General features: G+C 43.9%; 1 protein-coding gene across 1 annotated transcript in view; it reads left to right on the top strand.

Annotated features, from left to right (window-relative positions):
- CFAP46 (cilia and flagella associated protein 46) overlaps positions 1 to 17,325 on the top strand; it is a 3,596,153-nt gene that overhangs the window by 571,741 nt on the left and 3,007,087 nt on the right. The window contains exon 11 of the mRNA XM_044056880.1: positions 16,493 to 16,591. Within this exon, the coding sequence (XP_043912815.1) occupies positions 16,493 to 16,591 (99 nt within the window). The remainder of the gene's footprint in view (positions 1 to 16,492; positions 16,592 to 17,325) is intronic.

The raw sequence follows: 17,325 nt of genomic DNA, 5'->3' as shown, positions 1-17,325 counted from the left end.
CGAGGAGCTCGGCGCCGGCTCCGATCCACTCCTCTGATCCGAGGGGGAGCAGACTTTCGGATCCTTAGGTCGAGGCTGGCTCCCCCTCGGCTTTTGATGTAGTGGAGAGGGCTCTGTTGAGGGCATCCGGACCCCCGGCCCTTGCTTCGGCTCCGTCCCGCACTCCATCTGCTGTGGGTCAGGCTTCCGTCACCCGGCCACTGGGACAGCCCGTTTCACTGCCCCAAGCAGTTCCTTTGGAACTGGACACCGCTGGCGAGGGCTCCTCGGACAGCCCCCCAGAGGAAGCACCTCGCAAGCACACGTGTAAGAGGAGGCACATAGACTCCCCCGAGTCTTTAACTGAAGACATGGACTTGGAGGAAGGGGAAGGCTCCCCAAGATCACCGCCTGAGGATGTCTCCTTTGGAGACATCATGGAAATGTTACGTATAAGAGGTGGGTGGTCTGCCCCAAAGTCTTCCTCTGACGAGTCCGTGTTCTTGGAGGCATTTGAAGCGGGCCCATCTACCTCTTGGGTGTCCCCTCCTGCCGCCCCCCTGGTGGACCTTATTACCACCAGGGCGTGGAAGGAACCGGACACCGTGGAGCCAATCCCCAAGAGACCGGACAGGATTCTTAGCCCCCCTGCTGACCGTGCCCACTGGAGCAAGGGACCCCCTGTAGATGCCATGTTGTCGGCAGCAGCCACTAAGAGGGGACTCACTCAGGAGCAGGGAGTCTCTGATGATGGACCGCTTGGGGAAGCGAATGTTAGTTCAGCGACCTTCTCAGTGAGAGCACTCAACTATTTGGCACATGTCATTAGGATGCAGCGCGATCTTATCAAAGAATACGCTGCATCCCCCCCAGAGTCCATGTCGGAGGAGGACAAACTCTTGCACTCCACCCGTATGGCCACTCTTCATTCCGTGACCAATACCTCTATGCGGTTACTTTCCCATGCTACCGAGGGAGCCGCTAGAGCTGCAGGAGTGGGCCTAGTCACAAGACGCCAGGCCTGGCTCCGCCATTGCGATTTCACAGAGCCCTTCAAGGCGTCATTCTCGAACGCCCCTTTTGACGGTTCTGCCCTTTTTGGCAAGACTGTTCGCGACACTTTGGTCCAGAGCAAGAAGGACGGGAAGACGCTGTCTGCCGTCGGAGTCTGCTTCTCTGTGCCCCAGAGGTCCTACTCTAGGAACCAAAAGGGCCAGAAGAAGATGTGGTTCCGGAAGTCGCAGCAATCCCAACCCGCTCCGGACAACCAGTCCTTCCGCGGCAGAGGAGGACAGGGAGAACGCCGCCCTAGGGGCAGAGGGGCTCCTAGGAATTTTGGGTCCAGAGAACCTTTCTCTGAATGGCCCACGCAGCAACCCTGAGGGGTTGCCAGACTGCTTCACACTGGAGGCAGTCGGGGGACGTTTTTCGAAGCACCTAGCGGCATGGGAGTCCATAACATCAGACCGCTGGGTTCTCCAGATTATATCCAGAGGCTACAAAATCCCATTTCTTCACGTCCCAAAATTAAAATCCCTCCCCGACGTTCCACCCGATCAGAGGGAGGCCGCTTCAGTAGAAATTGACCATCTGCTGAGGAAAAGAGCTATCCAGCCCGTCCCGCCAGACCAGATTGGATCACAGTTCTACTCCAGGTTCTTTTTAGTGCCAAAAAAGACGGGGGACCCAAGACCCATTCTGGACCTGTCCCTATTAAACCTGGCAGTTCCCAAGGAGAAGTTCCGGATGGTCACTCTACAATCCATCCTCCCCCTTCTAGGAGAGAATCACTGGATGTGCTCTATAGACCTCAAGGATGCGTACTACCACATACTAATGGACAGACGATCCAGGAGGTTTCTTCGCTTCCGGCTGGGAGCCAGTCACTACCAGTTCAGGGTCCTTCCCTTTGGTCTCACCACAGCCCCCAGGGTGTTCACCAAAGTATTAGCAGTGGTTGCGGCCCACCTGAGGCTTCAGGGGGTGCAGGTCTTTCCGTACCTGGACGACTGGCTTCTCACCGCCCCAACAAGGCATCTACTATCCTTGGCAAGAGACTCTTTTCTTCGCCTAGCTCCCTGGCTAGGCATCACAGCAGGAAAGTCCAACCTGGTCCCTACTCAGTTAATAGAATTCATAGGAGCCAGGTTAGACACGAGGAAGTTAAGGGCCTTTCTCACAACTGACAGAGTTCGGAATCTGCGACTCCAGGTGTGGGCCATCCTCCACTCCAGCTCAGTTCCTGCGGAATTGGTCCTGAGGGCACTAGGGTCTATGGCGGCAGTGATTTCTCTTCTTCCGCTCGCCCGCTTGAACATGCGGGTACTTCAGTGGACACTTCAGGTGCAATGGTCATTTCTCTCTCTCCCCCTGCATCACCCCATTGCAATCAGCAAGGCTTGCAAGCGGTCTCTCTTGTGGTGGCTCCATTCCCCGGATCTCCACAGAGGCCGCCGTTTTTGTGCATCTCCCTCTCTCGCCACAGTGACCACGGACGCTTCCCGCCTTGGGTGGGGGGTCATTTTGCGGGCCAGACGGTCCAAGGCACGTGGAATGACTCAGAGACCTCCCTGCATATCAATGTTCTGGAAATGAGGGCGGTGCTCTTGGCGTTGCAAGCACTTCAAGCCTTCCTTCCCCTGGGAACAATTGCGATTCAGTCAGACAACATGTCGGTGGTCTGGTACATCAACAAACAGAGGGGAACCAGGTCTTACCCTTTATGTCGAGAAGCCATGAGTGTGTGGGAATGGGCGATCTCCACCAACCGCTTTCTCTTCGCAACGCATATTCCGGGTTGGTCCAACATCCTTGCAGACAAGCTGTCGCGCCATTCTCTCCCCGTACGAGTGGTTTCTCAATGCTCAAGTAGTGGAGCGTATCTTCGCACGGTGGGGGACTCCCTGTTGCGATCTCTTTACTTCTCCCTTAAACTCCAATTGCGACAGTTTTTTTGCTCTAATCCCACCTCCAGGGATTCCCGAGACGCAGCTCTGGTGCATGCTTGGCCTCCCGGTCTTCTTTACGCATACCCTCCTCTGCCTCTGATGCTCCAGGTACTTCAGAAAGCCTCTCTGTTGGGGTGCAGAATGATCCTCATTGCCCCATTCTGGCCTCGACAGATCTGGTTCCCTTACCTAAGGTCTCATTCAGTGAATCCACCTTGGATTCTAGATCCCATTCCGGATCTGATATCACACCCATCGAACCTACCAACTCCGAACCTGGACAACCTGAAGCTGACTGCTTGACTGCTCCAGTTTCACTCCTAATCAGGACTCCCGGTATCTCGTCCCCAGTTAAGGCCATTCTGGTAGCGGCTCATAAACCCTCTACCAGAAAAATTTACCGCAGTAAATGGAAGCGTTTCTCCATTTGGGCGGCAAGGTCTAGATCCCTTCACGGTTCCCCTTCCTTTGGTTCTAGACTTCCTTACTACTCTATTTAATGATGGCGCCAGTAGTTCTATGGTCAAAGTTCAGCTAGCGGCCATTTCTCATTACCATGTTGGTCATGACTCTGGGCCTCTTATGTCTGCCAAGTTATGTAAAATCTTCCTAAAAGGCACCTTTTTGCTTAGACCCCCTGTCAGAGACGGTTCCCCCGTGGGATCTTTCTTTGGTTCTTCAGGCCTTGACCGCTCCCCCCTTCGAGCCTGCGGCCACAGTAGATCTAAAATTCTTGTCTCTTAAGACTGCATTTTTAGTAGCCATTACCTCAGCTAAGAGAGTTTCTGAACTTCAAGCCCTGTCCATGAAACTGCCTTATTTGGTCTTCCATCCGGACCGGGTGTGCCTCAGGATCAATCCCTCCTTTCTTCCCAAGGTAGCTTCGGAAGCGAACATTAATCAGTCCATCAACCTCCCTGTTTTCTTTCCTAAGTATCGGAACAAAGGTGAATACAAGCTGCATTCCTTGGATGTTCACAGGCAGCTTCGTTTTTATCTTAACAGGACAGCTGGTCATAGGCATTCTGACCAATTGTTCATTTCCTTTTCCAAATTCAATCTGGGTAAGCCAATTTCCAAAGTTTCCTTGTCACGCTGGATTTCTCAGTGTATTCTGTTAGCTTACCAAGCTTCTGGGAGGCCCGCACCGGAGGGAGTCCATGCTCATTCGACTCGGTCTGTCTCTACTTCAGCGGCCTTTAAGTCTAGGGTTCCTCTGGATGACATTTGTTTAGCAGCCACTTGGGCTTCATCTCATACCTTTATTTCTCATTACAAGCTGGACATCACGTCTAGAGGTAGAGCATCCTTTGGCTCCGCGGTGCTCCGGAATATCCTTCCATGATGGCCGCCCAAGATTCAGGTAGCTGGGGACTCTGTCCCACAGGTTGCTGACAAATGAATTCTCCTACTTCAGATTTAGAAGTTATGTACTTACCTTAATGTTCCATCTGAGTAGGTGGATTCATTTGTCTGCAACCATCCCGCCCTCCTATCCCCCTGGCCTTGTTAGTTTCCTGCATAGGATGTGTTACCCTTTATTAGGGTAGTTGGTGCAGGGCAAACTCGATCTGAGGTCATGTAGGGAGAGCAGGGCATTATGGGTGAGGGGAGGAGCTAGGAGCTCGGATCCATAGCTGGATAAACCATGCCGGTTCGGATCCGATATCAGATCCATACCCACAGGTTGCAGACAAATGAATCCACCTACTCAGATGGAACGTTATGGTAAGTGCATAACTTCTAATTACCCTGGCGGACCCCTGGCAAAAATAGACTGTACAGCAGAAGGTAGAAATTCCTGTCGAAGTACGTGGGAGGGTGCACATCAGAGATAAAAATCCCTCATTAGTCTCAACAGGCAAATCAGGGAACTAGTCAAGTCCTCAAAAGATAAATACAAAACTAAAACAGCCTCTCAAGCAAGGGATAATCACAAAGCAGTTTTTAGTGATGCCAGAAATCTTATGGGAGACTCGCAACAAAGTGCTGAGTTTGGCTGTAGAATGGCACTACCTGTACTCAGACAGAAGAAATAGCAAACCTGCTGTCCAATAAATTCAGCTCAAATTTCACCTCTCATCACCTCCGGTCACTACCTATTAAATTCCCTCTACCATTCCTTTGCCTGTTATCACAAAAGAACAGGTTGTCACTGTGCTCGCTAAAACTAGGAACACGGTATCAGTGGACTCTGATGGAAACCAGGGGTGCCTATTAAATACCATAAAACATGATCTTACAAGCCCACTTAGATCTCTGTTTAATCACAGTCTCCAAACAAGCTTTATCCCAGTATAGTGGAGGACAATAACAGTCATCTCTCTACACATGGGTGACCATCAACAGACTCAGGAAACTACTGACCCCTTAAGTCTGACTACCCTCATATGCAAGGCTTTGGAAAGAATAATCTTGGACCTGATTAACAACATAGGAAATCTTAAGACTTAAGACCCAACCAAGTTCTGCTTCATCAAGGACAGGACCTGACCCGGCCTGCTTATTCTGGTGGACTTCTCTGAGAAAGTCACCAAGGCCATGGATGAAGGTAAGACGGTGAATACCACCTGTACCTTGACCTAACCAAGACATTTGACATAATACCATACTCGGTATTATAGATAAACTCACAAAATTGGGCATAAACCTCTACGTCACCAGATGGATAGGACCCATGTTGAGGGCGGGAATCCACATCCAGGAAGAGGCCAGGCAGCAGTGAAGTACCACAGGGCTCAGTGCTCAGCACCCTCCTGTTTGGGATATACTTCTCATATGTCAAGGCAAATGTATATGGCTTTTGGCTGAACAATTCTGCTAATGACTACAAGTTGGGGGCAATCATTGACTCCCCAGGCAGTGTTGATATCATACAGAAAGGACTGATGCAGACTAATGATTGGTGTCAGAGCCATAGCCTCAAACTAAGTGCAAAGAAATACATAATTATGCCCTTTGGGAAATCCAATACCCCTTAAAATTACAACACTGATATCACCAAGTGGTCTCTGGACCCATTGGTGAGAGATCCGAATCCTCGGATAGATAGTAATCTGAACTTTGACCACCATGTGTCCCCATTGGGGAAGAAACCCTTCTATATGGCTCATCCTAAAAGTAAGGGCATGGCATCTAGATCTATGGATGTCATAGGACCACTGTTTTTAGCCCTCTTCAAACCAATAATTGAGTGCAGTGCACCCTTTGGAATGTACCTCACCAAGCACCTACAGCAGTTGGAGTATTCTCAAAGGTTTCACACCAAATAAATACAGGGTATAACCAACATGTCATATGTGGACCAATTAAAAGTCCTTTAACTGTATTCGGCTTCCTACTGGTTACTAAGGGGTGATCTATGTCTGACCTACAAGACAGTCTCTGAACCAGCCCTGATGGAACTATTGCATATTTACAAAACTGACTACATGAGGATTACCCACTCCAAGGATCTAAACCTGATCTCTGACACAAATAGATCATGCTGAAGAGACAGATGTGTCCCAGAGATTGCTCCTCCTTAGGAATAGACATTCCTATTCATGTGAAGCAGAGGTCATCCCTGACTGTCTGAAAGTGCAGTCTGGACCATTGTTTGGAACGTCACAAATTCACTCTTGGGGTAGTGTCCATGTCCCTTATGGATAGAGGCAGTCTGTAAAAGTTGTCAAAGCCTTGCTTGCTGACACTTGTTATTTTTTCCCCCTAAGCATAGAAAATTGGGTAAAATCTGGGTAAAACTGGCTAGGCTTGTAAGGGCTCTTGAGCCATTTGCCTAGTAATCTTTTATGAACATATGAACCAGGCAGTGGTGTCTTCTTTCCTGTTTATTTGCATTAAATTTAGAGCCATTGGCAAAGAAAATAAAGGACTAAGAAATTCAGGATACAATTGGTATGGTAATCAGGAAAAGTTGGCTTTATTGGCATACTATATTAATTTTGTACCTGATAAAACCAGAATTGTTCTTGCTCAGCACCAGGATAAACTGTACCTCTAAATGTGGACAAATAAATATTCATACTTCTATCTCCTTACTCTCCCTTCTTCACTCAATTCCTTACTTCTATCAATTTCTCTCCTCTGGCTTTCTCTCTAATGTACCATAAGCCTGTTTTTCTCTCATTTCATATTGCATTTCCTGTTTGTATTACACTACCTTATCTTTAATTTCTCTATAAACTGGCTGAAATTTCCCTAATTATTAAATCATTGGCACATAACTTGTATCTATTCCTAACCAATGATCTGATGTTGTCCTTTTCATTCTTCCTTAACATATGGGTTACGGATCCAACCTCGGATCCAACTTGTTCGCATTCTACAGACTTCGGATCCAACTCTCGAGCTCCTCCTCCTACCCATAATGCCCAAGTCCATCCCCAGTACTTTAGATCTCATTTGCCTCCATCTTGCATGGACGTGGATGTTCTCTCTCAGCATTTTATCAGCTTTCTAGGTAGCTGCAAGTGTATTTTCTTCTGCAAAACTATCTGTCTCTTATATATTAAAAAAAAAATATTTTTTCCTCCCTCTAAGTATTTGGGTTTTCTATCCATCAACGTAATTACTTTAAGAAAGTAATTTTCTTAAGTACCATTATTGGCACTCCTTTCCTTTTCTTCTCTCTCTTTCTTACCCTTTTATTAGGGTATTCTTTAATACCATTGTTGGCAGTTTTTTGTACCTTTACTGTAGTTAAGAAAAAAATGTATGACTTTGCTCCTTTCCTGTTTGTTTTCCTGTAGTTTATAGTTGTTATTATGGCTAAGAAACCTGCAAGGTTTAAAAAATGAGCTTCCTGGTGGCAAAAAATTCTGTTGCCAACAGGGAATTCATTTATTGTTTAGGAGCAGTACACCTGGGTACGAACTGTGCCATATGTGTGGGGTTTAACTCCAGGGATATAGCTGATAGGTGAAACGAGCTAGTCCTTAAAATGTTACTACCCTCTTCTTCTTTTTCTTCTGGGGCTCAAAGCCCCAGAAAATCTTCCATGGCTCTGTTAGAGCAGAGAAAAAGATCACCACCTAAGTCTCCGAAGACTCCTTTGTCCTTGGAGCCTCCACAAACAATACAGAGATCTTCGGATCTAACCTTGTATCCAAGAAAGAAATCTACAGATCTAAGCCTTTGCATCTGATGGTCATTTCATGTACCCTTCTTGCTCAACTCACGGATCTGAAGCCTTTGGATCCTATCTCGGGTATTTCTCAGACGCAGAGAACTCATTCAGCCGAATTCATCATAGACCCTATATCTCCACAGCACCCACTACCCTGTTATACAAACTCCGAGGAAGCACTCCAGACATCAGTCTACCACCTCATCTATCAGGGCCACTAGGTGTCTCTCTGAAGTGGATAGGGTGATGGGAAAGTTCCTCAGAGCTCAACTCCAGATGGGGGTTATACTGGCTCCAGCTCACATCAGATCCGTGAGCCTTCCATCCACCTCCCTTACAATTTTATCTTCTTCCTTGATTTGCCCTTCAGTCTTGGAGTCCCCTGATCTGACAGTTCAGGGAGTATCTGTTTCAGAGCTGAAGAGAATAACATCTTCAACCCTGACTGTCTCCTTGACCAGTTCTGCTCTGGTTCCCTTGGATAGGGATAAGTCTCACAGCCAAAGCATTGACATTGGATCTGTGGGGCTGGGATTGACTCTGATGTTGTCAGAGCCTTCTATGTTCCTCAGAGCTTTGATCCTAGATAGCTCAGGTCCGGCTCCCTCCTTGAGGCACAAATCCTGTCAGAGTTGTGGCTTGCTTGCTTCAGAGGTCTCTGCTGCAGTGCAGCAGGCCATGGATTCCCTGGATCTGTCAGTTTTCTAGGTTGTAGAGAAGATGTTCTCTCATTCAAGAGATCCAGTCTCTCATATATCCTTGAATCCTACACACTATTCCCCCTTGTTTCCTAGCTCTGATCCCATCAGACCTACTCCACAGGGACAGCTAGTACCAAGCAGCATCCAGTCGGACCCCATAGAGTAACTATCCATCTCTTCAGACACCTCTACAGAGCATCCCACTGAGGAGGTTCACTGAAAGAGAATGTGCAAAATGATGCACATAGATTCCTCTTTGGAATTCCTCACCGAAGATGCTGACTTTGATGAAGGGTCCCACAGATCACAACCTGTTGATGTCTCCTTTGGAGACATTTTGGAAATTCTTATGCAAAAAGTTTGTTGGTCCTCACAATAACGCTTCTCCTGAGGAGTCGGTATTCTTGGAAGATTTTGGGTTCTGGCCCATCTACGTCTTGGCTGAATTCCCCAGCCAGTGTGCTTATCGACTTAGTCTGTCATTGGGCATGGAAGGAACCGGATTCTGTTGAACTGATCCCATGTTGACCAGACAATATTTTAGCTCCTGCAAAAGACGGACCATATTTGAGCAAAGAAGTCCCTGTTCATGTGATGGTTTTGGTGGCAATTGCCAAGAAGGAGCTTGCGGAACAGCGCTTCTTTGTTCACCATTCAGAGTCCAGGGCACTGGACAGATTTGTAAAGCACATGTTTGCATCAGTGACCTTTGCCTTGAGGTCCTAGAACTATTTGTTGAATTTTTCAAGAATACAGAGGGATTTGACAAAGGAACTCTCCAAGTCTCTCTTAGTCCATGTCTCCAAAGGATTATTAAAGATCATCCTTGCAGCTAGCCACTCTGTTATCAATATCAAATGCATCCACTAGGGTAATTTTTCATGCAGCAGAAGGTACCTCGCAGGGTGCTGGTTCAGGCATTGCCTTAAGGAGGCATCCATGGATGTGGTTATGAGATTTTGTGGAGCCTTTCAAGTCTTCCTTCATCAATGCTTCCTTTGATGGAACTTCCTTGTTTGGCCTGTCTGTGAAAGAAATGTTTTCCCTCAGTGAACAGGAAAGGAAGACCCTGTCTGCCATAGGGATTCACTTTTCTGCCCCTCAACAATCCTTTTCAAGGAGTCATAGAAGAAGCAAGAGAATGTGGTTCCGTAAATCCAAGGGATCTTTTCAAGATTAATGTGGGGACAACTCCCTCAGCGGCAGAGAAGGGAGTTCGAATGGAAGACGCCATCCTCATGACAGAGGAGTCTCACAAAGTCAGGGCTTCCAGGATTGCTTTCTGGATAGACCCTTTCTGCACTCCTGAAGGGCTGCCCGACTGTTCACCTCTGGAGGCAGTCGGGGGACACTTGTTCTTGCACCCAGACACCTGGGCTGCTATAACAAAAGATTCTTGGGTGCTAAACATAATATCCAGAGATTACCATATACCATTTTTCCAAACACCCCCTCCCAAGACAAACAAGCTTTTAGTTGTTCCATCGAGTCAGAGAGAGGCTGCAGCTCAAGAAATTCAGAAGCTGTTGGACAAAAGAGCCATCCAGGAGGTCCCACCAGATCAGAGACAGTTCAGAGCGTACTCAAGGTTCTTTTGAGTGCCAAAATAGACCTGAAACCAATTTTGTATCTAAGCAATCTGAACCAGTATGTGAGGATGTCAAAGTTCCGAATGGTCACAGTTCAGTCCATTCTACCATTTTTACACAAGAACGATTGGATGTGCTCAGTCGATCTTCAGGATGCGTACTATCACAACAACATAGGCTCTCCCAGAGGCACTTGTGCTTTTGCCTCAGAGCCATTCACTTTCAGTTCAGACCCCTGCTCTTAGTAAACACTCTGGGGGCTGTAGTGAGTCCAAAGTGTATGGCAGTGAGACTGCACCAATTCTGGGTGTTTCCATACTTAGTTTGCTCCTCACCACTGCAACCAAACATCTTCTAGAACAGTCAAGGGACTATTTGCTCCAAGGCATTACAGTCAGCATTTTCAAGTCAAAGCTATTATCAGTACAGAGCTTGGAGTTCATTGGTGTTCATCTGAACACAATAAGTTAGATTGTTTGTCTACCTCTGCATCATATAGTCTCAATCAAGTCCCAGGTTCAACAAGTCCTTTCTCATCCTGCTCCTCTCACCAGTCTTGTTCTGTAGTCTCTAGGTTCCATGGCAGCATCTGTAGTATGTGTCTTCTACAATGGACTATAGCTGTTCAGTGGTCTGTTCTTCGAAAACCTCTTTCCTACCCAGTCAGACTCACTCGGGTATGCAGAAATCATCTTCAGTGATGGATCCAGTTGGGCAACAGACTCATAAATCGCCCATTTGTTCTGTCTCCACCAGTAGCTACAGTAACCACGTTCACTCCCAACCTGGGGTGGGGGGGGGAGTTTTTGGGAAGGACAGTCCAAGGTATGTGGTCCCCCCAAGAGACCAATTCACATATCAATGTCCCAGAGATGAGAGTAGTCCTACTAGCATTGCAGGTATTTCAAGATGTTCTACCTCTAAGGACCATTGCAATCCAAATCTACAACGTCTGTGGCCTGGTACATCAACAAACAAGGAGGAACTCTATCTTACCCCTTCTGCTGAGAAGCTATGAAAGTTTGGCAGTGAACAATCTCCTCCAACCACCTTCTAGTAGCAGTGCACATTTTGGAGAAATCCAACATACTACCAGACAAACTCAGCAGGTCCATTCTGATGCCTCACTAGTAGGTTCTCAATCAATCAGTTGCAGAGAAAATTTTCCATCATTGGGGCCAACCTTGCTGCGATCTTTTTGTTTCTCCCCACAACAACAAATACAGCAGGTATTTTGCCCTGATCCCTTCTCGGGGTGTGTCACTCAGAGATACTCTATTCCACATTTCACCCTCCAGTCTCCTTTATGCCTATACCAAAGTACCTCTGATTCCAAAATTCTAACAAAGTCATTCGGTTGAAGAGCTTGCTCATTATCTCCTTCTGGCCTCACCAGGTCTGGTTCTCCTCTTTTTGGTCTCATCTTTGTTATCCTCCGTGGATACTGGACCCCAGTCTTGACCTTCTGTCACATCCCTCAGGGATAAAACATCCCAGTATTCCTGCCCTCAAACTTAACAGTATGGTTTCTCCAGTTCCATTAATAGCTAGACTCCCCAGACTATCTTCCATGGATTATGCTATAATTTTGTCCTCACAGAAAAACTCCAGTAAGAGAATTTACAAAAGCAAATGGAAAAGATTTTCAGTTTGGGCCCTGAAAAATGATGTTGATCCCTTTACTGCCCCCATTTCTTCTGTACTGAAGTTTTTAGCCACTTTTTAAAGAAGGTGCTAATTTTTCCACAAAGTACAATTGGCAGCCATATAAAACTTTCACTCTGTAGGCAAAACTTGGAATATGCTACCTGCCGAACTTACTCACCAATCCTCCTTAACACAGTTCAAAAAAAGCCTCAAACTACACTTCCAACAGCATTGGCAGTGTCCCTGCTTAAACCCTGACTAATCACCACCTGCTGTTCCTGCAATCTCTCCCTAAGCATTTCAATCATATACTCTAATAAGTGTATGAATTCTTGAACGGACTTAGTCCATAACTGCATGTATTATTGTCTGAAATTGAAGCCGCATGATTTTGATGTTGTCTACTAGGTTTTGTCTATGTTTGTAACCCTACAGAAAACTGCACATTATACTTATCTCTAAATGTTTCTATTGTTCCTAGTTGTATCTGTTTGTCACCCTACTGAAAACTGCATATTATACTTATCTCTAAATGTTTCTATTGTTCCTAGTTGTATCTGTTTGTACCCCTACTGAAAACTGCATATTATACTTATCTCTAAATGTTTCTGTTGTTCCTAGTTGTATCTGTTTGTCACCCTACTGAAAACTGCATATTATACTTATCTCAAAATGTTTCTATTGTTCCTAGTTGCATCTGTTTGTCACCCTACTGAAAACTGCATATTATACTCATCTCTAAATGTTTCTATTGTTCCTAGTTGTATCTGTTTGTAACCCTACTGAAAACTACATCATATACTTATCTCTAAATGTTTTTATTGTTCCTAGTTGCATCTGTTTGTCACCCTACTGAAAACTGCATATTATACTTATCTCAAAATGTTTCTATTGTTCCTAGTTGCATCTGTTTGTCACCCTACTGAAAACTGCATATTATACTCATCTCTAAATGTTTCTATTGTTCCTAGTTGTATCTGTTTGTAACCCTACTGAAAACTACATCATATACTTATCTCTAAATGTTTTTATTGTTCCTAGTTGCATCTGTTTGTAACCCTACTGAAAACTGCATATTATACTTGTCTCTAAATGTTTCTATTGTTCCTAGTTGTATCTGTTTGTAACCCTACTGAAAACTGCATATTATACTTATCTCTAAATGTTTCTATTGTTCCTAGTTGTATCTGTTTGTGACCCTACTGAAAACTGCATATTACACTTATCTCTAAATGTTTCTATTGTTCCTAGTTGTATCTGTTTGTCACCCTACTGAAAACTGCATATTATACTTATCTCTAAATGTTTCTATTGTTCCTAGTTGTATCTGTTTGTAACCCTACTGAAAACTGCATATTATACTTATCTCTAAATGTTTCTATTGTTCCTAGTTGTATCTGTTAGTAACCCTACTGAAAACTGCATATTATACTTCTCTAAATGTTTCTATTGTTCCTAGTTTTATCTGTGTGTAACCCTACTGAAAACTACATATTATACTTATCTCTAAATGTTTTTATTGTTCCTAGTTGTATCTGTTTGTAACCCTACTGAAAACTGCATATTATACTTGTCTCTAAATGTTTCTATTATTCCTAGTTGTATCTGTTTGTAACCCTACTGAAAACAGCATATTATACTTGTCTCTAAATGTTTCTGTTGTTCCTAGTTGTATCTGTTTGTAACCCTACTGAATGCTGCATATTATACTTATCTCTAAATGTTTCTATTGTTCCTAGTTGTATCTGTTTGTAACCCTACTGAAAACTGCATATTATAGTTATCTCTAAATGTTTCTAGTGTTCCTAATGTATTTGTACTCTGTTTTCTGGAGCTTTTCTCCCTGGGCCTTCACTGAAAATGGACATATATCCAGTTGGACTTTCTAGGTAAACAAATGTAAAATAAAATAAATAAATAATGCTTCTTGCTTGGCTGCTTCCAAATTACAGAAGGTCTTTCTTAACGTTGCTTTCCTGCTCAGATCCCCAGTGAAAAGTCTTTCACCTCCCTGGGACCTAACAGTAGTACTGCAAGGCTTAACACAACAACCCTTTGAACCTTCAGCAAAAACTGACTTAAAATTCCTGTCTTAGAAAACAGAGTTTTTAATTGCTATTTCTTTTGTTAAAATGATTTCTGGACTCCAGGTTCTTTCATCAAAAGCTTCATGCATTGTTTTTCATAAAGACAGAGTTATTTTACAAGACCATCCTTCTTTCCTACCAAAAGTGGCTTCTAACTCAAATATAAATTAGTCCATTCATTTGCCAGTCTTCTTTCCAAATCTTTCCAACATGAGAGAATACACAGAATAAAACCGGTTCAGAAAATGGACCAGCTGTTTGTCTCTTTTTCACCTGTCCACTCGATTCTCCAATTTATAAAGTTACATTGGCCAAATGGAGAACTTAATTGTATTGCCTGGATTCATTCTCAGCAAGGTCTCTCCTTACCAAAACCACATAAAGTCCATTCAGATAGATCCATCCATGACTACCTCCTCTGCCTTCTGGTCCAGAGCTTCCATTGATGATATTTGTGCAGCAGCCGCCTGGTCTAACGCTCATACTTTTATTACTCATTACAAATCAGACACCATTTCCAGAGGCAGAGCTGCTTTTAGTTTAGCAGTTCTCTGGAATGTCCTTTCAAGAAGGCCACTCAAGAATTTCATAGCTGGGACTCTGTCCCGTACGTTGAGAAAGAATGAAAAGGACAATATCGGATATTAACGTTACGTACTCACCATATCGAGAACGCTTGCGTTCAAATCCATAGACCAAACAGTAAACATGAGTTTATTCCTCATATGTATCCGAATATTGTAATACTCGCCACAAGACCTAAGACAAATCATAAAGCCAAAATACTTCAAAATAAATTTTAGGACCCAATTGTTCCACTGTTCCCTTGATTAAACATTGCTGCAACTCTCTCCATCTGTAGTGCCTTTTTGGTCTTCCTGCATAATCTAAGCTTCTGGGTCTTCTTCTTTAGAAGACTCAGTAGCTTAACCACACCTACGAAGGTATTACCAAACCATCTGCTATCTAATAACAGTGTCATAGACATATTCTGTTGCACCTCTCTATTAACTTAGTGGAAGTTCGTAACAGTATCTTTGCTGCTTAGAAGAACTGAAATTCATTTCTGTGGAATGTAATGATATCTAGGGTCTATCTGTTTTGTGTTTTTTCCTTTATATACTGTTTTTATATCTTGTATGCAATATTTATCATTTGGTATTTTTGAAATGTATTGTGTTGTATGACATCTTGTAAGATTTATCAACTGTGAAGCTTTTCTCCCCAGGCCTCTGTTGAAAAGGGGTCTATCATGGCCCAGAAGGACTTTCTTAGTAGACAAATGCTAATAATAATAATATTAATAAGAACAGCAACAAAACAGATGATCAGCTCTTTTTTCCTTTGCCTGCAACAGATTGGGCCAAATAAATCTCGAGTTATTCTTTCCAGGTGGCTTTCAGACTGTATCTCTTACTGCTATGTATTCTAGTAATAAGTGCATTCCAGATAACCCTACAACCAAATCCATAGATATATTCTTGGCCTCTCTAATGAACTTGACATTATATATTTGTACTATTGCAGCATAGACTTCACTGCGTATTTTTGCAAGCCACTATAAGCTGGATGTGATCTTTAGGTCCAGGTCTTCCTTTGGTGCCATCATCCTGCATGGTATTCTGTCATGATGTCACCCAAGACATGTATAGCTGGAGCTCCATGGTATTCTATGATGATGTCACCCAAGACATGTATAGCTGGAGCTCCATGGTATTCTATGATGATGTCACCCAAGACGTATATAGCTAGAGCACCATGGTATTATATTATGATGTCACCCAAGACATGTATAGATGGAGTTCCATGGTATTCTATCATGATGTCACCCAAGACATGTATAGCTGGAGTTCCATGGTATTCTGTCATGATGTCACCCAAGACATGTATAGCTGGAGTTCCATGGTATTCTGTCATGATGTCACCCAAGACATTTATAGCTGGAGTTCCATGGTATTCTATCATGGTGTCACCCAAGACATGTATAGCTGGAGCTCCATGGTATTCTATCATGATGTCACCCAAGACATATATAGCTGGAGACTGAATTTGAAGTGCAAGAACTATATCATGCAAGATACAAAAGGTATGTATTTACCATAATGATAGCTCTTCATGATCCGTGTCCTAAGATGCTAAGTTGGTAGTGCCTGATGTGACTGGTCCTTCATTCTGACGGCTGTCCGTGTGGATAATTTTCATTTTTGTTTGCCTTTTCCTTTTTCTCTTGCACTTTCCTAAACTATTCTGAGACAGGCAAGTGTGGTAAGTGTTTTACTGCTAGACCAAAATGTGAAGAAATTCATCTTCAAAGAAGTGGCATTTACATGTTTAGGTTATTTGCATATCTACTTTTCAGTATTTAAATTTGGGAGGTTCTCTAGTAGATAACTTATACATATTTTTTTTTCAGATCCCAGGAAACCTTATTGAAATAGAATGCTTGGAATGTTACTGTGAAATTCAGAAACTTGGATTCAAAGCAGAAATTTACACCAAGGATGTTGTTGAGGTAGCATGTTCTGCTCAGTTCATGGCTTACTTGTTTATTTTATGAATGCATGCATTTCTTTGACATCATCAGACCCCCCCCCCCCCGTTTTTGCCATTTCTGTATGAGGATGAGGTGTCATGTGAACTGTTGCCACATCTCTGAATTTAGATCCACTGTCCTACCTCCTTTTGCAATCATGCCTGATTGCCATAGGTGTTCTCTCACACAATCCATACATCTCTTGGTCGGATGCCATTGTCTCCTCTTGCTTTCTTCCTGTTTCTACAAAAACAGTTCTGTATTCCTCCACATACAACCAAGCCACTTTAATCTGTTGTCCTTCTGTTCTGCAGTTGGGACTAGTAGCTTCTGTTTTAATGTCTTCATTTCTTTTTCTTCCTGCAATGTGCACCCTTCTACTCATCTCTGGCACTTTGTGCTGTTTGATAACTGGATACGTGGTCTTGTCAAAAGAGCTTCTTCAGCCACAGCCTGAGCAGAGAAATGCCAAATCGTAAGAGGATAATATATTTACTAAGATAAATTTATAGGTTCATAGATAAGTATTAGGCTAGATGCCTTTTTGGACCATTTTAAGCCTAGCCAATTTTCCCAAAGGTGAAAATCCAACCATAATGCCAGTATGCAGACAGAAATATTAGCAAAGAAGTACATTATAGTCATATAAAATTATGCCTGTTACATCACAGCAATTGAAATATTTGAGAGAACAAAAGATACATTTAAAGGAA

Source organism: Protopterus annectens, chromosome 14.part0, assembly GCF_019279795.1.
Source record: "Protopterus annectens isolate FY-2018-M chromosome 14.part0, PAN1.0, whole genome shotgun sequence".
In the NCBI taxonomy this organism is placed as follows: Eukaryota; Metazoa; Chordata; order Ceratodontiformes; family Protopteridae; genus Protopterus; species Protopterus annectens.
The sequence above is the reverse complement of the archived record's forward strand: the minus strand, read 5'-3'. Positions and strand labels throughout refer to the sequence as shown.